General features: G+C 37.3%; 1 protein-coding gene across 3 annotated transcripts; it reads right to left on the bottom strand.

Moving 5' to 3' along the window:
• Nucleotides 1-1110: 1110 nt before the first annotated feature.
• LOC132154527 (GRB10-interacting GYF protein 2-like) lies at nt 1111-25028 on the bottom strand. Of its 3 annotated transcripts, none has more exons than XM_059563113.1 (29): nt 24894-25028; nt 22844-22894; nt 21746-21884; nt 18379-18474; nt 17990-18098; nt 17625-17733; nt 15859-15899; nt 13824-13856; nt 13065-13241; nt 12748-12974; nt 12485-12638; nt 11667-11918; nt 11349-11545; nt 11051-11201; nt 9999-10165; nt 9802-9893; nt 9226-9324; nt 8920-9059; nt 7378-7475; nt 6940-7080; nt 6482-6640; nt 5873-6112; nt 5507-5635; nt 5104-5340; nt 4433-4620; nt 4160-4308; nt 3589-3770; nt 3373-3502; nt 1111-1844 (listed from the first exon to the last, which is right to left on the bottom strand). In XM_059563113.1, the coding sequence occupies exons 2-29, from the start codon at nt 22879-22881 to the stop codon at nt 1777-1779; spliced, it is 3942 nt and encodes a 1313-aa protein (XP_059419096.1). In that variant the 5' UTR covers nt 22882-22894; nt 24894-25028; the 3' UTR covers nt 1111-1776. The 3 variants fall into 3 exon arrangements, with proteins under 3 accessions (XP_059419096.1, XP_059419097.1, XP_059419098.1); XM_059563114.1 differs by having other exon boundaries at nt 11667-11915; XM_059563115.1 differs by having other exon boundaries at nt 12763-12974.
• Between the last annotated feature and the right edge of the window lie 430 nt (nt 25029-25458).

Genomic DNA, 25458 nt, shown 5'->3' with positions numbered 1-25458 from the left:
GACCAATACAATTGCATAATTTGTAACCATTTACATGTTTCTGCAAATTGGTAGCAAATTCATACAAATCACATTTATACGTTTTCTGGTTTCACTGAAGCGTAACACAAATAAATTAATAAATAAAAGCAAATACAGTCACGGGTGATGGGCTCTTTCTTAAACTCTTCAAGAATGTTTTACTGCAAGACATTCTTGCACCCTGCCACCAAACTCGAAAGTTATGAAGATATCAACTGATTATACAGTACATAATATTATTTTTAGATGCTGAGCCCCCTTGATAAACACCAGACAGGAACAAACTGCACGGAACAGCTTCTGAAGGGTCTCTTTGGGCATGACGAGACCAGATTAATCAGTCATTGAATCTGCCCGCTTTACGCACTATATATATATATATATATATATATATATATATATATATATATATATATATATGTGGGATTAAGTCCAGTTATAAACTACAAACTCTCAGACAATTAACTGTTGTCAGGAGAGCAAGTTAAAAACTAGATAAACTGAAAAAAAAAAAAAAAAAAACTTGCATTTGACGCTAGAATATTAATAAAATTATGTCTTGGAGCTATACTAAAAAAAAAAAAAAAAATGTACATTTAAATGTTTATTCGGTTTTAATGCACTTAAATTTTAACCGATTTAGTGTAAAGGACTGCATTCTTTTTAGATATTAATGCACTAAAATATTTTCTGTGGTAATTAGTAACATTTTGATTTTACCGTTTGTTTTTAGGAATTAAACAAGAATCTGAACCCAAGTAACAGGTTAAACTTAGAGACAGGGTAGCTATTAATTTCATGATTTTTTTTGTCATTCATAGCTACTGAAAATCAATTGACTGCACACAAAGAGGCACTGATAGCTAATGAAATACTTTAAAGTAGAGCATAACTTGCAGGCATTTCCAAATAATAATGGTAGAACTCCCTGAAATTTCCAGGTTTTCCATAACCGTGGGAATCTGCAATATGCATAAACATTTGCACCACCCTGCTTTGTTCATTACAGGCAAAAGCGTGCAGAACAGCCCACACAAAAGGCTGTTTGAATTATCTACTGCAATAAAAAAAAAAGTACGACTCAACTGGTTCATCATTTCCATATATTATAATACAGATGCAGAATTTAAAGTTTATTCTTTAAACAGCCTAATATTTTACAAAGAAATGGATAACGGTCTGGAACTTTCAAACATGTCCTTAAAACAGGACACTGTTGATTACATTTCCTCGAGTCCTACGTTGTTATCGACGTCCATCAACAGCGAAGTGGGAGAGGAGAGAAGGGAAGAAAATGGAAAGCACTAAAAGAATGAGGGGAGGAACAAATAAATTAAAAAAGGAAGTTGTAATGGGGATAATACAGTTTTTTTCCTCTGAACTCCGCACTTTATTCACACTTAAAGAAACATCAGTTGGGAGATGAGCATGATCATGAGCAGACACTCCATCTCAGTGGAGCATCACAGTGAAATCGGTTGGCTCCTCTCCTGCAGAAGCAAGGCTCTCTCTTTCTTTTCTCAGGGCTTTACGTTTTTGGTTCTTTTCGTGGCCGCGGGGCAGTGCTGTTATTGCAACTGTGGTTTCCTCTGGGAGGAAAAAAAAACTTGCTCCCCCGTATCTACTCCAAACTGAAGAATTGAGGATAAAAAATAAAAAAAACAAGAGAAAGGAGGACAAGGTTTGAGAGAGAATATGAGGGACACTGTTGAGAAGGGAAACAGTCAGTAGGGGGAGCTTGTTCATCAGCAGGCCTCAAATGTCTTCCACTGTCTCAATCTCACCCATGTTGAGTCTCTCAGACGAGGCATTGACAGAAAAACCTGCAGAGACATGTAAAAAGGCCATTACAGAGGAAAAAAAAATATATATATATATTATAGATGATTTTTAAATTGGCCACAGGCTTTAGGACAATTTTTTTGCATTGTAATAAATTAACCTCTGGTGGACATTATACATTTTTGCATTTTTGTAATGAGAATTTTACAAATTATTGGACCCAATAAAAACAAACAAAAAAAAACTTTAAACACACACACACACACACACACACACACACATATATATATATATATATATTATATATATATATTAGGGCTGTCACTTTTAGTTCGAAAATCGATTGCACAATTGATCGGACCAACCAAAATAAAGAATTCCGAAAGTGCAGTATGCGTTGCGAAAGCTAGACAGAAAATACCAGCAATTTTACGCGTCTATAAGATACAGTGACGTCGAAAGCGACCTCTTATGCTGCGTTCACACCAAATGCGAATAGAGCGTCTGGAAGGAATTATTGCAAATTGTTAAGTCAATGTAAAGACGCGTTTACGCACGTATGGATGTTTTGCGGCGCAGTAGACGCAAATTCGTCTCATTCACGCATCTAGTTACAGGAGATTCTGAGTTATGAAAAGGAACATTGCAAGCTGACAGCGACCGGCTTTGTGGAGGAAAATTGACCCCCACCTTGCACAGCTGTACCTGAGTGTCCGTGGGACATCAGTGCGGTCGGAGCGCATCTTCTCAACAGCTGGACATATAGTGAATAAAAAACGCTCTGCTCTGGACCGCGAAAATGTTGATCAACTTGTTTTCTTGTCCAATAAATTTGTAAATGCCCTAGCCTTTTTGCACATTTGATAATGCCTGCCTAGTGCCGCCTAGCCTAAGTGTCGGTTACGTTCAATAAAAAAAAAAAAACACACATGGCCTGTTCTCAAGTCCATTTAAAGTTTAATTTTTTGAACAGTTGTTTGAAATGGATTGAATCATTATTTAAAATAATCTTGGAGATTTTTGAATTGCCTAAATCATAAATGCAGCCGGGTTGAAGCCTGCAGTGATGTTTTTCTTTTATGGCAGCCGTCCCCTCTGCACATATATTTTTTTCGAGAATGTTGCACTCCTGTTGCTGTTTGTTATTCTGCACGAAACTTCATGCCAATAAATAAGAAATATTGCTGACTTGTGCGTTTCCAGCGCTCTCTTTATTTGATATTGATAATAATGACTGACAATTTTGAAAACTATGTTTTTTTTCACATTGTAATGTATTTCAACTAAAGGTTCTTTCAAGTAATTTTTTTTGTATGGTTTTTGACTTAGTTTTAATTATAGTCGAAAATACCAGTCAAAAATAAAGGTCAATCCAAATCTTACTTATATGTGTTTTAAATTCAAATCTACTTGCATTATTTAAGTCAAATCAAATTGTTTTGTCGGTCAACATGATTATCTTATCTGTGGCTCAATCATTTTCTTTAAGGTTCCCCGGAACTTCACTTCATAGGAATCTGAACCACTGAGTAATTTCTTTATAGATAATATCAAGTTTTGAAACCTCACCTAGAAGGCTCGGGTCGGCTCGTACCATCTTCTGTTTCTTCTTCTTCTTGCCTGAGGTGACCGTCTCAAACCGCTGCTGCTGTTGGTGCAGTACTGACGGTGACACATGGCTCAATCCCCACACAGAGTCCTGAGACACAAACGCAGCGATTTCGGTGATGTTGTCATTCATTTACATGCATATGCACATACTAGTGCAGAGGCACACAAACGCACCTGCTGTTTTAGCGGCTGGTTCTGCTGAGGTTTTTGCTGGTTAGCGTTCTGTTTGGCACGGCGCTCCAGAAACTGCTTGGCAAAGTCCTTGGCCTGTGGAGTGTCGCCCAGGTAGGCTCTCACATAGTCGTGTACCTCGTACGGTGAATCCACTTCCTTCAGGAATGATGCAAATGTGGGGACTGCGTGAAGAGGGAAAGACTGATGACTTTCAGAAACCTTTACATAACACTTTTTTCAAGAGGTTATGTATATCATATCTGTGGTTGCTACTTCATTACGTTACAGTCATCATGTTACAGGCCAAATTTCTGAACACTAAAGCTATGCTGATATTCAAAAGACTACCACTAGATGTTTTCTGAAACAAAACCTTTTAATGTCAAAAAAACAATAAACTAATCAAGATAAAAAAAGCGATGAAACATCAGAGAGGGAAGTGGTTTGTGGGAAGAAGTTTGCACATTGTATGACAAACAAATGCAAATAAGCATGATAGTTGAGGGTGAGAAACACGTGTGTGTGTGTGTGTGTGTGAGTGTGTGTGTGTGTGTGTGTGTCAGAAACTCACCGTCAAAGTTACTGGCTGTGTTGAGGGTGTGTAGAGTCTGTTCACACCACTGCATAAAGTCGTCCTGGTTCTTATTGGCTCCCTGGAAAAGTTTCAGTAGCTTCTCTTCCTCTTCCACCTTTTTACTGGCTTTACCACTGCTGCTGTTACTGTACAAGACAAAATACAGTATGGAAATGGATCAAAAAGCTTTTTTTTTTATTTTGTTTTTTTGCAAGAGGTTTTATTGCACTGCTTATAACAATACAGACACTAATATGTGAAATGGTTCACCTGAGGTTAGCGTTGCCCTTGTTCTTCTGATTGTGGCTCTTTCGTGTGGCCTGAGGTGGGGCGGCCTCCTTTACTGCTTCATCCCAGAAGCCAATATTAGAGTTCTGAGCATCACCCCAAATACTGCTGTCCATCATCCAGTTAGAGCCGACATTACTAACAGAAGCCCACACTGATGAATTGAGGGCCTAGACAGAGACAGAGAGAGATCATGCAATCTACTGTACTATGACTAATGCACTCAGATATTTTCAGGGTTTTACATATTTTCAGCTGCAAAACAGGGTAAAAGCAGGTTTGAATACTCACGTTTTATTCAATATATACCCATGCATTCAAACTGCACTAAAATATTAGCACATACAAATTAGAAGTCAGTCGATATTGGACTTTGCTGAAACTATGATAATGTGTTTAAAGAACAGCAATAAAATTGTTATTGTGCCGATACCATTGGATTTAATGATTTCAATCTTTCCTTCCTGTGACACAGTGGCCCAGAAATCTAACACCTAAAAGAGTTAAGACTTTTGTTATGCCATTTAAGATATTTAAAAATTAGGACCTTAAAATGACATTAAGAATTAAGGTTATGTGGGAAAACAATGTTCTTCTGACACCCACTTCTGAGGGTACTAGAACTATAGGCTGCGTGGGTTTTCACCACTCACCACTCGGTTCTGTGTGCGGTTCTGCTGGGTAATGGTTGAGTTTTGTTGCTGCTGCGGTTGTTGCTGCGGTTGTTGCTGCTGCTCCTTCCGTTGTTTCACCTGTTGCGCTTCCTCTCTCTGGATTTCCAGCAGAGACTTGGTGGCTGCTGGCTGCTTGGCCACATTGCCCCAGCCTGAGAGCTTCGCCTGAGGTTGCTGCTGCTGGATCCTCTGGAACTCTTGCTGCTGTCGTCTTTGCTGCAGGGACAAAGAACAGAAGAAAAGCCCTAAGGATGAGGTTTATCATCTGCTAAGTGTTCTTATACATCCATGAAATAGTTTTTGGCTCCTGTTTGGTCACATGGGAAACTGTTGCAATTTACAAGAGAAAGTATAAGCTGGGAAAGAATAATCCGTGGCATACCTCTTCCTGTGTCTGTCGTTCTCTCTCTTCCTCCAGTTTCTGGATTTCAGCGAGCGACAGCGCATTTTGAGACTGTGAGAGGGTGTTTGCTGTGGTCGACTGCTGACCCCACTTAGAGGATGATGGGAGCTGGGAACATACACATGAAAAACCAAAATACAATAACTGGTCATTCAAAGTTACCATCATAAATCCCATTTTGTTGTAAAATAATTCATAATGACTATACAGTACAATAGTAATAATAACTTGTAATTATTATGGTTATTATATTTATGAGAATTATATCAAATTAATCAATAATTACATTTACTATAACACTATTGCACTGTAAAAAACAAAAACATCCTCTGCAGGATGTGTCACCTTCATCTGTGCGAGCTGCTGTTGTTGCTGCTGCTGCTGCAGTCGACGGAGCGCCTCCTGTTGTTGCTGCCGCTGTCTCTGTAACTCCTGCTGTCTCTGAGCCTCCTGCTCTCTCCTCTTCTGCTCCTCCTGCTGTTGCCTCTCCAATGCAGCAGCTGCAGCCTCCTCTTCTAGCCTCTTCTCTTCCTCAAGCCGCCTCTGAGCTTCCAGTTGTTCCTGTTTCCTCCGCTCCTCTTCCTGCTGGAAAATATTAAACAAAAAAAGACCAGTAAGCGCACAAAACCATAACAAATGTTATTCCATAGGCCACACATTAGTGATTTTACAATGGTTAAGGGGTGTTCTTATTTCTGAAACAAAGCTTTTAGAAAACATCATCAACTGCTTGTAAATGATCCACTAAAGACTGACAGAGTAACAATAATAGGCCCAGATGAAATTACACTTTGACAAGTCTTGGAAATATTTTCATATCCAATTTAAACTTTTTGCCTACATAATCTTTGGTAATTGCCCAATAACTTATTTTACAACGTTTTTGAACGTGGCTCAAAAAATTTGACTTTAAATCCGTTTTATAGCAAAAGTTAATGGTCAGGTCAGTCTTACAAGCTTGCGGAGGAATTCTTCCCTTTGTCTCCTCTCTTCCTCTTCTCTTCTCCTTTCCTCCAGCCGACGGAGGGCCTCCTCTTGAGCTAACCTTTCCTCCTCCTCTTTCTTCCGCCGCTGGGCCTCCTCCTGCTCCCGCTGCCTCTGGAGAGCCTCCTCCTAAAGAGACACAAATGATGCATTAATGCCACTAAACATCAAAGAACCATCCACTTAGAAATCAGACTAGTAAAGTGAATAGTTTAGCTGTGTGAATATCACATGAATATGCTAATTACCTCTCTATGCAAGTACATTAAGAACAGTTTCCACAACAAAAAGTGCAGTGAGTGCTTGTATGACAAACTTATGCTAAGAGTAATAACTCTCATTCCTCTATATGGTAGCAGTTTTTTTCTAACGTAAAGCATTGTATTTGAGCCTTGATGTGCATTGCACCAGTTCTCTTCTCTCCTCACCTGTTTGCGCCGTGCCAGCTCTTCTTCCTCCAAACGTTTCCGTTCCTCCTCTTGTCTAGCACGCAGTGCCTCTTCCAGTCGCTTCCTCTCCTCCTCATCCCTTTTAGTACGAAGCTCTGCCTCTCGTCTCTCCATCTCAAGCTTTACAGTAGAAGAGAAATCATTTACAAAATGCCATTTGCATCTGTGTTAATACTATTACAATTTTGATTAAGATTTTGAATTTAAGTTTTCCTTTTAATGCAAGTTGCATTTTTAGTAATTTTGCGATTTGATCTTTTGTTTTTATAGTTCACTAATATTTGTTTTAGTCCATCAGGTTAAACTAAATGAAAACAAATAATGTTGCCTTGGCACAAGTTTATAAATCTGATTTCAATTAAATGTTTATAACAAGTAAAGCCATAAAATGACACTTATATATCAAATCTTTCCTACCTTCAAAGCTTTGGCTTTCTCCATCTGCATCTGTTCAATGGAAGACGCTTGAGGCATGGAGTCTAGTGGCAGATCCCATACGCTACTTCCTTCCCAAGCTAAAAAGACACAAAGCAAGCTTATACTTTGATTTTACAATTTAACCATTTAATGAATATGCCTTTAAACAGATGGTTCACCCAAAGATGAAAATAAACCCCATGATTTATTCACCCTCAAGCCATCCTAGTTGTATATGACTTCCTTCTTTCAGACGAATACAATCAGAGTTAAATTAAGAAAATGCCCTGGCTCTTCCAAGCTTTACAATGGCAGTGAATGGGTGATGTTCAATATTTCACTTGCCTTTAATCTTGTTTAAACTGTTTTTTGCTGTAGTATGTGAAAAAATACTAAAGTACACTTTAATAAACAAAGCAAAGTTACATTGATATAAAATAAGTTTTTTTTTTTTTCCCAAACTGTTGTTAAAATTACATTTTCTGATTTGTGACAACTTTCTGAGGTTATAGTGATGCTTTCTTTTCCAAGAAAAAATATGTTATTGGTTATATAATTTAAATTTTTTAATATTTTAAAGTATAATTTCAATTGATTTTACACACTTAAGTCAATATTATCTGATTTCAAATCGCATTATTGAACAAGGTATCGCATATCGCATTTTTCTTCAGTATCGCACAGGCCTACTATCCATTTTTCCAGCTAAAAGTAAAAACTGTGCTGACAAATGTCATGTTTCTGTTCTGCTTATGTGGCCTCCATTCAGCTGAGTCAAATCACTTGGAACAGGGTTATACCACGAGACAAAAATGAGTCATATTCAAAACTAAACAAGTTGTGTTACTGTAAGTGAGACTAGAAAACAAGCACACCAGACATACAATACAAGCACTGCAGGAAGACCAAAGCACTTTTTTCCATTTAAATCTATTGGGACACTATGACTCAAGTATGCCACCCCCGAAAGTATTTCAAGTGAGTTTGCTGCATGGTGAAAGAAAAGTAGCTATACATATTTGTTTACCGACGGGAAAAAAAAAAAAAAAAAAAAAAAATCAACCCAGTGTCTTAAAACTAGCCCGATTCCAACCCTGCATCCAACACAAGCTTGACTGATCACATGTTGAAAGTAGGATAGAGATGGCTAACAGACCATGCTGGAATAAATGCTGCTCAGTTTCACTGAAAAATATCAGATCTTTTAAAACTAAGATGTGCTCCTTTACAAAGAGTGTGCGTGAACACGGAATCGATAGTTAGCAACGAGCGCACATTCCAAGGATATTTCCAAATATTTGCATCTTAAAGGGATAGTTCACCCCAAATTATGTCTAAACAGTTGATGGTACCATTTTTTTTTCACATACCATGGAAGTAAATGGTTAACGTCAACTGTTTGGTTACTTATCTGCTTTCCAGAAATATCTGGTTTGGAACAACTTGAGGGTGTGTAAATGACAATTTTACATTTTGGGTGAACTATCCTTTATTGTACAGTAGGAAACAAATACATTTCCAGATCTAAATGTTCAGACGTACTGCTGGGAGTAGAGGGCTGCATGTTTGGAGAACAGGATGCCTGAGTGGAAGGGTTCTGCATTTCCCAAACAGATCCCGAGTCTGGAACTGACATGGAGCGTGTGACAGGAGGTAAGAGGCTCTGTTGTGGCTCTGGGGTTCTGCGGGGGCACACATATCAAACCATGAAATTGTGTCACAGAAGCTCAACCGCAATACCAGTGCAATGAAACACACCACCCACACTTTGCTGAATATACAGTCCTCTATTTGCGCTGATGAGTGATTGTGACAGGAAAACTGAAAACAAATGTAATTTAAACGCACCTGATCTTAAGTGCCTGATGGAGGAGGAGATTGAGCTGCTGCTGTTGTGGAGGAGGTGCAGAGCTTAAAACTTTCTGCTGAGCCAGAGCATATTGTTGCCTACAGAAAAAAAAGGTGTCTTAGCATCTTTCATTTTATTCTGAGTTAAGTAATAAAAGTTCACAAATTTGCACTCTTTAAGAAATTAGAACATATTCAGAAAGGATGCATTCAATTGATCAAAAGTGACAATAAATACTAGTATACTATTACAAAAGATTTCAATTTCATAGAAATGCTGTTCTAACACCTACATGAAAGAAAGGCTTCTTCTAAAATGTTCTTATAACAGTATGTATATTTAAAGGTGGAGTGTGAAGTTCTGTGTAATTAGAAATGATTACACTAAATGCAATCATTATCTACATGGCAGCCGAACTGGGCTGAAAATAATGGTTCAACGAATGGTGCAAGCTCAAGGTATAGCAATGGAAGATGGAAGAGTGAAATTAAGTTTTTGAACACATCATTTTTGGCTGTTCTTTCTGGCAATTCTGTTAGCACTGCAAAAAATAAACACTTCACTGTCTATCATACCTGAGTAAGTATTGATATTGCAACTGCTGTAGCTGATACATATTTAGAACATTCATCTGCTGTTGTCTCTTCATCCTCTCTTGATCATCTCCCTATATAAAAACAAAACAAACAAATCATAACCTTTAGGATGCTGAAAACCTGGAGAAGAAGTCCTGGATCTGGCATTTCACAGAGATACATGAGAGTCTTATTACCAGTATGGGAGGTAGTGTGGGGCCGGCTGTAAACGGCACTCGCCCCCACAACTTCATCATCTCTCCCAGGGGCTGGAACATCTCATCACAGCCTCGCTTCACCTGCAAGGTCATGGTGAAATAGCCTGCCTGAAACCACTCGGACATCTCCTGGTTATTAAATGGTCCTGTGAAAAGACAGACAGAATGGGGTCACTGAATGTGGCTATTTAGAGCAGCACAGTGACATTTTGAGTTCTTTGAGGGTTTGAGAGGCTTCATCGCAGGCAAGAGGCAAAAGCTATATGCTCTTTGAAAAGGTTTTTCATAAGATGCATGTCTTAAAATACAAGGAAAGGTTTAGTCTGGCACCCAGTTATTTTGTACTTGGGAACTTTGACAGAAAGTAATCAATTTGCTGAAAATTCTAATGTTTAAAACTTTAGAAAACATTTCGACTTCGACTTTTCACGACTTTTTTTCTTTAATTACAATGTAACACCATGAATAAAAGCTTATGCTTTAATACAAATTGAATGGAGAATATGCTTTAATAAAAACATTTAAAACTGTCTAGTAAATGCTCACTTCAAGCAAAAAGTTAATCAAATAAGTCAAATAAATGCTGTTCACTTGAACTTTCTTTTCATCAAAGAATCCTTAAAAAATTCAGTTTCAACAAAAAATATTAAGCAGCACAACCATTTTCAGCTGTGTTTAGAAATGTTTCTTGAACACCAAATCAGCATATTAGAATGATTTCTGAAGGATTATGAAGACTGGAGTAATGACTACTGAAAATGTTGCTTTGTCATCACAGGATTAAATTACATTTTAATATATATTTAAAAAGGAAATGGTTATTTTAAATTGAAATGACATTTTACATTATTTTGTTTAACAATATTTTTTATCAACTAAATTGCAGCTTTGGAAAGCATGAGTCACTTAAACAAAAAAAAAAAACACCCCTTACTTTTCACTGGTAGTGTACTTAATCTAACCAATGTTTTTGCTGAAAAACAGCTTTCAAAATGCAGTGCTAAAATTACTTTGGATACTGAATTTCCTACCTTGGATCTCTCCCTGCGGATCTTTGTAAAACCATTTGAATGCAGCCTCATGGGTAATGGGAAGAGCTGTGGGTTTGTGACCAATCTTAGTTGCCAAACGCTCATCATCCACACCGCCATCCTGCAGGTAGGCCACCATTTTCTCAGCTTCCTGTTCAAGTAAGGAGAAAGAGGATGTGAAATTCTACTTTAACATAGTTTTTCTGTGCCTTTCTAATTTTTTTTTCCACTTCTAATTTAGGAACCAGCTTAATATTCAGATTGCAAGCTCTGCTGTACAGTAAACAGCCATTCAAACCTGCTCAAAGTGCTTAAGTCCCTCATCCTCATCCATGTCAGAAGGCAGGACAGAGGGCCGGCTTAAAGAGCCCACAATGCCCATGGAGTGGGGGAGAACAGGAGCCACAGCCACTGGCATCTCCAAAGGCTTTATCTGCTGGGTTTGAGTGGGCACCGACTGAATGGGGAGCACTGAAGGTGTCGGGACCGGAAGATCTGGAAGCAGAAGCAGGTTTAACTAGAAATTCCTCAACTGAATGCTGCAGAATTTTATTTCCCAAAATATCCTCATAACTAAGAACTTGAATCAGTAAATATTTCTTCATGTGATCATTACCTGGGAGTGTGTTTGTGACATGTGGTACGGAAATAGCCTCCATAATGCTGTTTGGTAGAGTTGTGTGTAGTGGTGCTTTACTGAGTTCAGGTCTGAGTTCTGTTACTGTCGTTCGCTCCAATGCTCTCTCACTTTCTACAGCTGGTTCCGGGTGCACAGATGGAAGGGGAGTCGGGGTCACAGCCTTGGGAGGCGTCACCACTGCTGGAAACGGTACAGCAACTGGAGAGGACTCTTCCGATTTACTGCCTTCTGGAAACCAAACATAACATTTGATTTAACAATTGACAATAATTTTCATAATTTTAAGTAATGATGAAATGTTATCTGAAAATGTATAAGATTGAAGATTTAAAAATGGGGAAAAAAACTATAGTACCATACAAAAGTTTAAGGTCCCGTAAGATTTTTAAAAAGTAAAAGAAATTAATACTTTTATTCAGCAAGAATGGAATAAATTATTCCATTGCGACTAGACTTCTACATCATTACAATTCTATTCCACGATCCCTGAAAAATAATCAATTTCTAAAAAATAAAAAGCAGCTTTCAAATTTAATAATAATTTGTTTAATTTTGTTTGGAAATGTTTCTTGAGCAGCAAATCAACATATTAGAATGATTTCTTAAGAATCATGTGACACCGAAGACTGGAGTTTTGATACTGAAAATTCAGATCAGATTTTCCATCAAAGGAATAAATTAAATAGAAAAATATATTCAAAGTAGATTTAATGTTTTAACTAGATTTAATATTTCACAATTATACTGTTTTTGCATAAGTGACTACTTATATCCCAATGAGACTGCCTTCTCACCTTCATTTCTATCACTCTCGCGTCTACTACTTTCTGTGTCAGTATCTTTGGTTTGTTCTGATTCACTGTTATGCTTTTCTGTGCATTCTTCATTCTCTTCCAGTGGCCGGAAGTCCAGCTCCGCCTCTTCAAGGATCGGCTCCTTAGGAGCTTTCTAAATGAGCATTGTGGAAAAATCACCCATCAAAACACATTAATCTAGAAACACATCCTTCTTTACTACTCAATAATATAGATTAAAAGATCAAAGTTCAAGAACTCACTTCCAACCACCTCACCTTGAGTGAGAGGAAGGCCCCAGAGGAGTCAAATGTCCCTGTTTCCTCCTCTGCATCTTCCAGACACCATTCTGGCAAACTGTCTCTCTCCTCTTCCACACTCCCGCTGCCTGACCGAGGTCTACGGTAACCACCATCTTCACCCCTTGAGTCGAAAGGGAAGCGCCGACGTTGATCCGGGTGTTCCCGCCACCCTGCTGATCGTGGGCCATCTGCAAATGCGGAATTTGTTTGGATCACAATATTTTCAAATTAGTTACAAATACAAAGTTCCTGAGGAACAAAAAGGGTGTACAACAAACCTGGACTCGGAGGACACCATCGTTCATTATCCCGACGAGAACCCGCAAGCCTCCAGCCCCCATCATCATCCTCTCCATTTTGCTCATCTCGAGACATGCGCCAGTTGTCACTTTCTGAGCGAATGAACTCAAGCTTTCGAGCGTTCGCTGCACCAGCATCCTCATAGTTTGCCCGTACTTTTAGGAAGAAAAAAAAAAAGTCCATGAAAAAAATAAAAAATGTGTATGATAGACTCAAGGTTCAAGAAGAATGCCATGCATCTATTAAACACCACTGCTGAAATGTTTGGGCTCAGTATAGATTTTTTGTTTGAGCAAAAACTCATGCTCACCAAGTCTTCAATCATTTGATCAAAAATACAGTAAAAATAGTAATATTCTGAAATTTCAGTTTTCGGCAGCCATTACTCCTACTCCAGTGAACCCTCAAAATAATTCTAATACACTTTTTTTGTTGTGTTAAGAAACATTTTGCATCATCATCAAACTTAAAAAACAGTTGAGCTGTTCAATATATTCATGGAACCAGTGATTCATTTTTTTTTTGATGAATAGAAAGTAAAAAAAGAATAACATTCATTTAAAACAGAAATATTTTGTCTATATAAAAATCTTTTATATAGACATTACGGACATTTTTTTTTAATCAATTTAATGCATAATTGCTGAATAAAAGTATTAACTTCCAAACTTTAAGACCACAAACTTTTAAAGGGTAATGTATATTTTATAGGTCTGTTAGCAAAGAGAAGCACTTACTGTGATTGAGTGGAAAATGGGCTGGTGCTCCATCTATGGACAAAGAGATTCAGTTGGTTCAGTGACGACATAAAATGTGATGCATTACATCATGTGTCACACTTTATTTGAAGTCATCTGATACTTTTTAATCCCACAACCCATTAAGTGCAAACTATGCATGTAGAAAGTGCTTAAAGGGGTCATATGATGCTGCTAAAAAGAACATTATTTTGTGTATATGATGTAATGCAATGTGTTTATGCGGTTTAAGGTTCAAAAAACACATTTCCCAAATAATGTACATTATTGTTTCTCCTCTATGCCTCGCCTTCTGAAACACGTTGATTTTACAAGGCTCATTATTCTGTGCTCTGACTGCCCAGCTATCCAGTGCATTGTGATTGGCTGAATGCCTCAAGCGTGTAACGGAAATGTTACGCCCCTTAACATATGCTGTCTCCCAGGCCAGCAGTCTCTTTTAGCAGTTCAATCAATGTACTGTTTGGAGTAACTGAATAATTTGGGATATTGGTTTATTTCACATCAGAGGGAGTGTAAGGCATGTTTATAAACCAAATAAATGACTGCGTACTGGAAAGCGAACAGTTTCAAACGATTCAGTTCGATTTGGTGAACTGGTTCAACTGGTTCACTAAGGAGATCCAGTTAAATAGAAAGATTTGTTCACAATCTGGACATCAGACGAGACAAAACCAATAAAACCCATTACAAATGAGGCATTTGTTGCATCCAGCGTAATCACACAGCATAAACCATGTGTGCATTTGTGATTGGAGAAATGAAAACAACAAGCTACTCTACACTCCTCAAAACTTGTGCTGGAATCATCAGTGGCAAATTCTTTAAATATGAAAACATACTTAAAGCCTGTGAGTCAGAACCGCCAAACTGTCCTTGTGAAGTTGGAATTGCCCCACTTTATAGAAACAACCTCTGTGCAATGTGCACAGACGGCATTGTACGCTACTCTCCCAGGTTCAGGAAGCAGTGCTCCGTAAAATGCGCTGCGCACATCTGAATATTTGAACTGTTCTGGAACAGTGTTGTAAATGCAACTTAACTGATTTCTAGTTGTGTCCTCGTTTGGAAGGCCAAAGTAGTTTCGCTTTCGCAACAAAACACACAGCATCTCCACAACATGGTGGCAGGGGCAGCAACAATAATTTATAATTTTTTCAGACGCCATAATAGTCTCTCTCCCGCTTTCTGTATTTTTATTTTTTTTAATGGTGGGTGTTTACGGAGTTGACTAGAGCAATTCTGATTAGGGAGAAAAGAGGTGTGCTCACTCTACTGGTTAGTAAGACTGCCACTCAAGGCTGCCAGTTATGCGTATGCTCTGGAACAGCATAATATCGTGTCCACATCGCAGGCTTTTGCGATTAGCAAACCGTAACACGATTCGATTTCAATTAATCACACAGTCCTAGCTAAGAATGCTTACAATGTAGAAGCAAAAGCCGAATCCTGGACATTTTGGGTGATTTAAAAATCCCAGCCAGATGCATTTTTAAAAGTTAAAAAAGAGGACATGTCTAGGAAAAAGAGGATATACAGTCACCCTAACATACACGCATCTGGCAGTTAAATGTTTTTTTAAAAACAAGATTGGAGCGAGTGGAGTTTCTTCAAGCAAAGCCCATATTCCCTTTTTTAATGGACTTGCCGATGAGTGACACATCCGAGCTTTCCTCCAAAAGCAGCCTTTTTTACAAGGCTAATATCCCCCTCTCCCGCCACCACACATGCACACTTCTGACCAATCAGAAGTGACTGTGTGGTTAGGAGCCAGCTGTTCAGGGAAATGACTGAATATAATTGAATAGGTGAGCCGGGAGAACAACAACGCATTACATGATTCTTTTCTCCTAATTTTTTCCAATTGATGGAAATCCTTCGTAGCGATGGAAAACTTTTAACCCCGTTTTTTTCTTGCAATTTCTCAAATCACAGGCAGCTGTATATGGCCCTTTGACAAAATTAAGAATCTGATCCCCCTTTCACTCATGTCTTAAAAACCTTGCTTACTAACCTGGATCTTTTCGACCTGGCTTTTCAAACCTTCTGTCTCCCCTGGGCAGGACAGAGAAAAATGAGTTATGTTAGCCCCAACCAAAATGTAAAAACAACAGAAAACGAATAAACTTAATTTGTCACTTTCCACTGTTTAATCAATATCTAGGCTATTATAAACATTTGCTTACAATATAATTAAAATAAAATTAAAGAAACAGGTAATGTGATGTAATCTCAAACAAAATCTAAGGTTTGCATGAAGTTCATTCTGAGATGTCGAAACGGCCTGTCGAGGCAAACGGCTCTGCCTTCTTTGACATGGAAATCTCCAGTTCATTTTTATTCTGTTCAGTCGATTTAGGTCATACAGGAGTTAAACATGAACACTAGAGTGCTGCTTTATAGCAGAAATGTGAATATCAAAAATGACTCTGGCACTTTTTCACGTTTAATATTGTAATACTGCTTAAAAGCAATTTATTGAATGAAGTGCCATATAAATAAATGTGATTTGACTGGAGTGCTCATGCAAACATATACACATCACTATGGCCGGATGCTTTCTTTACTGCTGTTTTCTCATCACTGTCTTTTTTGTTGTGTTTTTATTTTGTTACTGAGAGGACAGGCTGCATCAAGACATTCGCTGACAGTATACTACTGGAAAGGTATTTAAACAATATTTACCCATAACCATAGAACTAAAAAATAACTTGGCCAATAGCGTATAGGCATCTTTAAGCCTTTTCACACTGAATGCAAAAATTTGCCGTGAATGTTTGGTGCAATGACAATTTTTAATTGAGACAACAGATCCCAATGGGGCTATTCACACCAGGCAAAAACAAGTTTTTTTTCTTTCCTGTGTGTCAAATTTTCTCATCGCTCTGCAATTAAACAGGCCGTCCAATTAGATCTGAGCATAGAAGAACACATGCCTGGAGCAGCTGCTGTTGCACAAAAGGGCAATAGTGGTGGTGCGGTTCCGAAAACCAGTGCAAACATACACTGCTTTTCATGGTATTTTTATAACAATTAAGGATGTTTATGACAAATCTTAAACAGGTTTAGTGTTCAATCCAACAGCTGGGGCTGCACCAATATACCTAAAATCGCTAGTTGAAACTAGACCTTCAGAAGTTGCATTCCGCAAGTGAACGATGACTTGTGGTGCCATCCCAAAGAGGGACAAAATCACCATCACAGACCTTTTGCTGGACTGTGACCACCTGGTGGAATGACTTTGAAGTCTTTGGCCATTTTCAAGAAACATCTAAAAGACACATCTTTTACTATAGCACCTGACAAAACTAATACTAGCACTTAGCTATTCTATTGCATTCTATAAAAAGAAAAAAAAAAACCTGTGTACTGTGCTAGACTAACTGAGACTTGTCACAGCACTTGTATACTGTTGCGCTTTCGTTTGTCTGATTGCTTCTATTGTTCTCCTCAGTTGTAAGTCAATTTGGATAAAAGCGTTTGCTAAATGATTAAATGTAAATGTAAAAAAAAAGTATAAAATTTACAAAGGGTATATGTCTGCCTATTATAGAATTGAAAACCGCAATCGGAAATTATTACAAGCACATGATTGATGGTGGTTTAAAGTGTGCACTCGTTCTGAAGGCACCTTTCGCCAACGATTCGTCTCAAATTTTTAGCGTTGCGTACAGTGTGAAATGGCCTTTAGTCTGCATGTTACCTTTAACATACCGCATGCCATAGATATGCAATTGCTCACAAACAGTTTGTGCTGCAGATGCAAATAATTTTGAATACCTCTCCTCCCAACTCTGGGAGCGATGCATCTCTTTGACTCCATGGCCAAAACCTCCCTCCACATCATCAAAACTTCTTTGGTAAAAACCTCCGTCTCCTCTGCCCCTCCCTGTCATGCAAACAAAAAAAGGGCTCATGAGCACATGCACTAGTCTAACCTTTGCTCATCTTAATTCTGCATGACAAATTTGGTGTGTACAGACACAAGAACTACATAGGAAGGAAAATGTTTCACAAGGTGACAAAAGTCTGCACTCTGCTCTGGTTTAACAGAATGTGCAGTATTTCCGCTGTTAGAAATGTATTTTACTGCACGTATTTTGAGAGAAAAAAAAAGGAAAGTCTGCGGTTGCAACACAGCTAACCTCGCCCCCGTGAAGAACTTCGCCCTCTGGGTGCCCCTGCTACTGGCCCTCCACCTCTTCCTGTCAGACGGAGTACTGCTGCACTGTTTACAGACATGGAGAAATTTCTCTGTGGAGATAGAAAAACATGCCGAGCAATGTATGGGACAATAGCTGCAAACTCAGCAATAGGTTGCGTGAGAGCAAGACTGCAAGTGGGCGTCCATTTCTTTTCCGTTTCAACCACAGCATGTGCCAAAACGAGAAAATCACATATACAGAAAAAACTACTTGAGTATCTAGTCAAAGCTTTTCATTGAAGTTTAACCCAACTTCAGTTTCATAGACAAGAGAGAGCTGCTAGAAAAATTAATGTGCAAGTCTTCTGAGTGAACAGGTCCAATTCTCACCTGTTCCTCCTCTGTAAATGGGACTAATGCCAATGGTGGCAGGGGCTCCTCTTGTAAAATAGGTAGAAATTCCTTATCATGAAGATCTACAGGAATCTAAAGAGGAAAAAAGTTTGGAAACATTTAAAACTGAAATTCAAAATTAAGAGCTCCAACAAAAGTTCAGTGTGAAAACTGAACAGAGAAAAAAAGTCAGTGAATTGAGGAATTTGGAAGCTAGACAAATTGGAATACTTATAACATCAATATTTTCTATGACAGTAATAGTCATATATTGTATAATAATTGCACTGTAAAATATTTATTTATAAAGAAATTTCAATACTTTTGGCCTACTTCTACACTTGCAAGCAGGGCCTAACAATGTATACAGTACATACAACTTTTTGCCTAACAATGGCCAGTGATATTATTACAGATATTTTTCCCCTGTCATGAATCTGCAAAAACATATTTAATAAACAAATAAAATATCTGTAGCCATTTTAAATTAGAGCCAACCCCTGCATTTTAATCATGGTACAAAGAAAGATGATACACATCTGTACCATGAGCAGTTTTTGATTTAAATTTGATGGCATAATTTTGAAAACCTTAAAAACAAAAACCGAATGTTCTGATTTTAGCTTTGTGAAAATATGCTACATAATAAAACACACGGGTGTGCGATATCATAATTTTTGATTGTGGACGATTAAAATTTCCACAACCTACTTTTAAAGAAATATCGTAGTATCACGCTACTGTGCATTCTTTTAATTTTAATTCTTTTCGATTCTTTCAAATTCTGGTGCCTCCATCTCAATTCTGTACAACACCACTATATTCACATAAAATGTTAACTCAGTGGTAGAGTTACACTCATGGGACACTGCACTTATTCACAATCATTTTTTGTCAGCATTTCAGAACAAGCTCATGATTAGGCATTATACACAACAATGTTCTACAACAAGGTTACGTTATATCTCAAGATTTTCTTTTAGTTGAAATCGTTTGTAAACCAACAAAACTTTTTTATATAATATTATATATAAAATTATATAAGAGGTGGGCGATGACCAAAATCTTATTTCATGGTACGATAAATTTTATTTCACGATAACGATATATATCTTGATAAATCTTTTTTTTTTTATAACTAAAAATAAGAAAAACAAGCTAATTTCAATACAATAACACAAATATAAAGTAAACTTAATTTATTCAGCTAAATTAGGCTAATTTAACATATAGTAAGACATTTTATAGAAATTAAATTAAGTGTATAAATAAAACACTGCATAGTCTTCACTGCCTCAATCAAACATGAACTGATTTTTATTAAAGATCCAAAAGTGATTCATGCAAGTGCAGTGAGTGGCAGTCAGCGGCAGGTAAATAAGGCTGCTGTCCCTTTAAGACCAACTGCATGGATCCAATATACTGAAACACATCTGGTTTTCACCCAAATATTTACGTTTAACACATAACAGACTGTGTTTACGTGAATACTCCTCACAACGGGCATTTTGACATACTTGTGTGTATTTGACCATTCAAGCACGAAAGATCTGTTTTTGCAATCACATGCTGTCTGAGAACGGGGCTTTCAGAGTGAATGAGTTCTTTTTCACTGCTAATTGTACTTAACTATAAAGTACGTCCCACTCTTTATTTTCAAAATCTTGCATGTTTCCTTGTCACTCCAAGGTGTATATTACTTTTAAGTAGTACTATATTACACAGATATATTTGCATACATCGGAATACACAATATAGCAAAATCTCTAATGATAGACACTTTATTCTGCACATGTATGTATGCATGTATGTATGTGTGTATATATATATGTATGTATGTGTGTATATATATATATATATATGTATGTATGTATGTGTGTATATATATATATATATATGTATGTATGTGTGTGTATATATATATATATATATATATATATATATATATATATATATATATATATATATATATGTCATGTCGCACCACAACAGCGAAAAAGTCTGTCTACACTACACACCACCATAGAAAATCATTTGAAATTTGGGGCATTTTAATTTGTTTCCACTGATGTCCTGAAGCGCACTTCAGCTTTCACTCTCCACATAAACGATTGGCTATGCGCCTATTAGCACACATTTATCTAGGTTAAATGTTTAAACTAACATTGTGATATGCTTAAAAGTATTTTATATCTATAGATTACATTTTTCGGCAAGTCGTAATTACAACATAGTATGACATTGTCTCAAATTATGCTCATAAGTTTCTTCATATTGCGCTAGTATCTGATAACACCAAACACCAAATCAGTAAAAGAATAAAAAATTGCACCATGAAAGGTCTCCATGATAAGCCTGTTTTTGCACTTCCTGTTTTCCCTGCTTGAGAATTTCTGTACAATAAATGGATGACCTTAGCACACGTGTAGTTTTGTTTAGAATGTCTGGTTCACTTGCAAAAAGAGCAGTGTGAAGGCAAACCGCATCACGGATGACTGCAGTCGTGATGAACAGCTATCTTTCCTTAGTCAACTGGTGTTTGGGTTTCATGTGATTACTCACTGTGGTTGTGATATTATGATAACTCAGTTTCAAGTTTAAGATAATCTTTATCAAATTCCAAACCTTGAGAGGCAAATCAACTTTTTAACACGCTATTTGTGCACACCCCTAATCACAAAGGTACATTACTTGCATGTGCTTTAAAAGCCTTGACTGTTAAACATTTAATTTGCGTGCTGTTGTCCACTTCAGCCTAAATGACTACCATTCTTTTTTATTTTATATTTTCTTTCTATTGACAGAAACTGCAGTTGAGCTTTTATTTTAGCGGAAAACTCCATCTACTATGAAGACAGGCTTACAAACGTGTTTATTTAAATGTTGTCATTAAAATGATGGAAATTATATGAATGTGAAAAGGTGTAACTGGTGTCCATTGCGTTCCCAGTTGCATGCTAAACTCACAGCACATGCAGAAATGGAGTTCACTTGCATTCACTGCATCCAAACTGAGAAGGGAAAAAACACCAGATCTTGAGCTGATCATGTGAGCAAAATGTGTATTTTGCTTTGAAACATGCAGCGCAAACCGACTTGTTAAGTGGATTAAGCCATATAGCGCTTTTGCTCTTAGCTTGTTTGATAGATACTTTATGTTAAAGACCTTTTACTTTATAATGAGAAGCATAAATATATTTTCAGTTTATTATGAATCTGTGGTGGGCCACCACAGTCTAATAATAAATGGGAAATACTGACATTCAAACTGCACAAGACACTTAAAATATAATACCAAAATGCAGTAAGAAAAATGCTACTGACAAAAAATTCAGTCAGCAAAAGCTCTCACCGGTGTCCTTACCATGTTATCTTTTACATAAAGTGCTAGCATCTCTTCTCTCCCGTAGCGATAGTCTGCAAGTTTATACTTTGGCAATGCAGGTGAGAGTGGAGGGGAGGCCACAGTGCTGCTACCCACTCCACCAGACAGGGCGCGGAGCCTGGGACACAGCCGAGAGAAAACATGCTACTACATCATATCATTACATGCCACAAATTATGAGTATTTTTATCATAAGGAACAATTTATTTTATTAATGAATTATTTTCTGTACCTAATTGCAATTAATCACACAATTCACACCTAACATTAAAATTTGTAATCAAATATCTTTTTCACATTGAATTTCCAAATTAATGTAGAAACGACAAAGACAGCATATTTTTTTTATTTCTTCAATGGGTAAATATAGCCATTAAACAGTACGGCAAAATTGGTGCTATCATTTTTAACATTTAAAAGACCTAAAGTGTTAAATTATTACAATTATTACTTTTAATTTAAATTAACTTAAAACAATGTTCACAATGAGAGCTGTGAGTATATAAATTGACCAGTAGAGTTTAAAAGCAGAAATTTGAAGCTTGTACTTTTGTTAAAGCATTTACATAAACTCTTAAATCAATGAAGATGTGCTGATGCATTCTGTGAACAAATCTAGGGTTGTCAAAAGTACCAACTTTAGTACTGAAATGTAAAAAATGTGATGATACCAGCATTTCCCGCTAGCATTTTGAGCGGATTCTTAAACAGATCTGATTGTCTATTGAACTTAGTACTTTTTTCCAGACATGGAGATGTAATCCTCCAGTTTTAGTGTGTGAAACCCCTAAACACTTAACTTGTCAATCTAATCAAAAAATCAGTGGCAATACCCTGTATACCTGTTCCTTGAGTTAAAACTATTTTCTGTGTAATTGACAGCATGCCACAGATGACGTCCATAGAGCTTAAGTTTCATTTTGCATAATCACTAAACTTCCCATAACAGATAAGGCAGACTCTTAGAAGCAATCCTGACTAAGTCTGTGTACATAATAAGACTGAACATTTATGACATCATTAAACAACTATTTACAATGCTACATCAGACCCTGATGCTTCAGCGACAACACTCACCATTCTGGTCCGAAGTTAAGTGTTTGGGTTTCTGCCATTTTCCTTGAAAGTCTGAAGAAAAGGAGAGACACACTATTAATAGCTCAGCACAAAAAAATATGAATGGACATAAGTAAAAAGGACGGAACATTTAAATAATGAGTAAACAAAAAACACTGAAAATGCCATTTATGTGCAAAGATGCTTATCAACAGAGGATTGCACATTTAACTACCGGTGCAGGTCTAAAAAGTGAAAGTCAAATTACTTAGAATTAAATGCATGCAATTTACCAAATATCTACATATACTTCAGACCTATTTACAACCAACATGTAAAACTATCTTTTTGTGTGAGAGAAGAGTTCATGATGTGAAAATACCCCTACACGCATACAAAAACGAATACACAAGGCATCCATGCTGAACTCTGCACTGGTACATCTCAACGTGTCTTAAAATATCATGTACATATCTTAATTTATGGGGCATCCCCTTTGATTTGAGAAATATATAAGCCCAATGCAAATATTCTATAATGAAAACACACAGGCGGAGCAATTCCTAACACCTTCTCAAAGCATGTGCATGTTTTATTCAGTTTTTAAGTCCCAGATAAGTATAATTATGTATACAAAATGTGACAATTATACTAACAAGCTTTCTTATGTCTATACAGTGGTGACTTTGGCAGTAATGCATTTTTTCCAGCATATTCTAGAGGTGACCCCCATATGTTCGACACATTGATGTACCCCCTTACTGTGGCAAAAGCTATTTTAGGAACTCTCCCAATTAGGAAGGGCATTCTCAGACATCTGTGCAACCCACGACTTTGCCCACTATGTAAGGCAACTAACTTTTTTCAACCTTGATTTGAACTGATAACATATGCATAAGGCACATTGCAGAGGCATCTTGTCAGACCAGTCAAACAAGACCCATTTAACCTTAAGGGGAAAAAAAGATATCTTTACATTTTATTTGCATCTTATTACTATACATTCTAAATTTAGTATGAAGCTATACACAGAATGTAGATTACATAATGTCTATGCAAAACAAACAGGAGTGACCTGCTGCTGCTGGGATTTAAACCACGTGTGAAACCAAATGAAGCAATCCGATCCAGTTTACACATGCTCCCATCAACAACTAACCAAATACATATTTACATACATATAAAAAAGCCCTTTGATCGGATTAGCATAGTTATCGATTTCCACCGCTGTTATATGGGTAGAACAAGTCATTTTTTGTATTTTAAAGGCTAACAGAAGGTCAGAAAAGACACTCGTAGGTAACGTTAACGATAAAATATTAATATCATAAGTAGTTTGAGGAGTCAAGAAGGTTAGTTTAAGTGACCATGTGGAATTGCTCTCCGTCAAGACTTGACATGTTTTTATTTCCGCAACCTCAAAAGTAAATAATGATTCAATAATAATAATGATCATGTTTCAGTGAGGTTTTAATGATGACGTCCCTGTCGTCCATGCCTTCATACAGCCTGTAAAGCACTGCAGTCCACAAGCCAGATCAGGAAAACACGAATAAATCCGTTTAGATGTAACGTGAACTATTGAATTGACAGCTGCAGATGTCACGTAACGTTAACCGTTTAAAGAGGCGTTTTAATAAAGGCGAAATATCCTAGACTGTCTATCGCTGGACATCTCACTTTCTGAATTCTAACTCCTACCAACTTTAAATCAACCCACACACCGCCATGAAAATGTACGAACTGTCAAATAGTTTAGGAATAAATGCGGAGCGCAGACGCATATCGAGGTTAAGGTGTGAGTGAGTTGACACGAGTTTTAATCCACGCGGCCTGTGCTCACAGGCTCCAGCCACACCGCGTTCCACTACAGCTGCCTGTGGACAGCTGATAGCATCATCAGCGGCAGGCCGGTCTAATCGAGCCAGGTTCTTCCAGGCCTAACAACCATGCGGACTACAATAGCGCCGGTCCGCTACGTTGGGGCGGGTCTATGTTACTGACAGTTAGCGTAGGAAAAGTTAAGTTTTATTTTAGAGCAAAACCATGTACGCCGGGCCCGCTGTCTTACCTCTGCTTTTACTGACAGCGCTGAGTTTGTGTGCGAGTTGCGTCCGGTTGCGTCTCTCGTTTCGTATCCACAAGATGGCTGAATCAGAGTCACATGACAACACGTATGCTGAAAATTGCCCGGATGAGAGCGAGCGTGCTGACAGCAGCAGTTCTTCTCAAGAGCGAGCGCGCGCACGCACGCATACATACCTACGCACGTGCTGCAGATTGTAGTCTGCTTTACAATTATACTGTCAGTCATTACATTTGCCGTTTTCGCAAGTATTTTATTTTCAATTACTGTATTACATTAGCACTGTATTATACATTAACATTAGTCTTCTCAAATAATTGATTTCAATAATTACAATAAAAACAAACAAACAAAAAACTATAGGGGAATGATACAGCTAAATATTCTGACAATTTGAATAATCTATGGTGTGTGTATTTGTATTTATGTAATGTTCTTTGCTATTTGTTCGCTTAATTTTTATTAGCCTACATTTTTTTTTATTATATTTTCATATTAATAGCCTAATGTTCCTATTTTTAGTTCTGTTTTTTTCTTAAAAAGCCTACTA

This window comes from Carassius carassius, chromosome 12 (assembly GCF_963082965.1).
Source record: "Carassius carassius chromosome 12, fCarCar2.1, whole genome shotgun sequence".
Classification (NCBI taxonomy): domain Eukaryota; kingdom Metazoa; phylum Chordata; class Actinopteri; order Cypriniformes; family Cyprinidae; genus Carassius; species Carassius carassius.
This window is presented reverse-complemented; position numbering and strand designations above follow the sequence as displayed.

Excerpts from the sequence above, each read along its gene's own strand:
- LOC132154527 (XM_059563113.1), bottom strand. The coding sequence starts at position 22,881 with ATGGCAGAAACCCAAACACTTAACTTCGGACCAGAATG. Across the intron at positions 12,639-12,747 it reads TCAAGGTGAGGTGGTTGGAA|AAAGCTCCTAAGGAGCCGAT; the intron begins GTGAGTTCTTGA and ends ATGCTCATTTAG. Across the intron at positions 11,546-11,666 it reads TGTCACAAACACACTCCCAG|ATCTTCCGGTCCCGACACCT; the intron begins GTAATGATCACA and ends TTCTGCTTCCAG.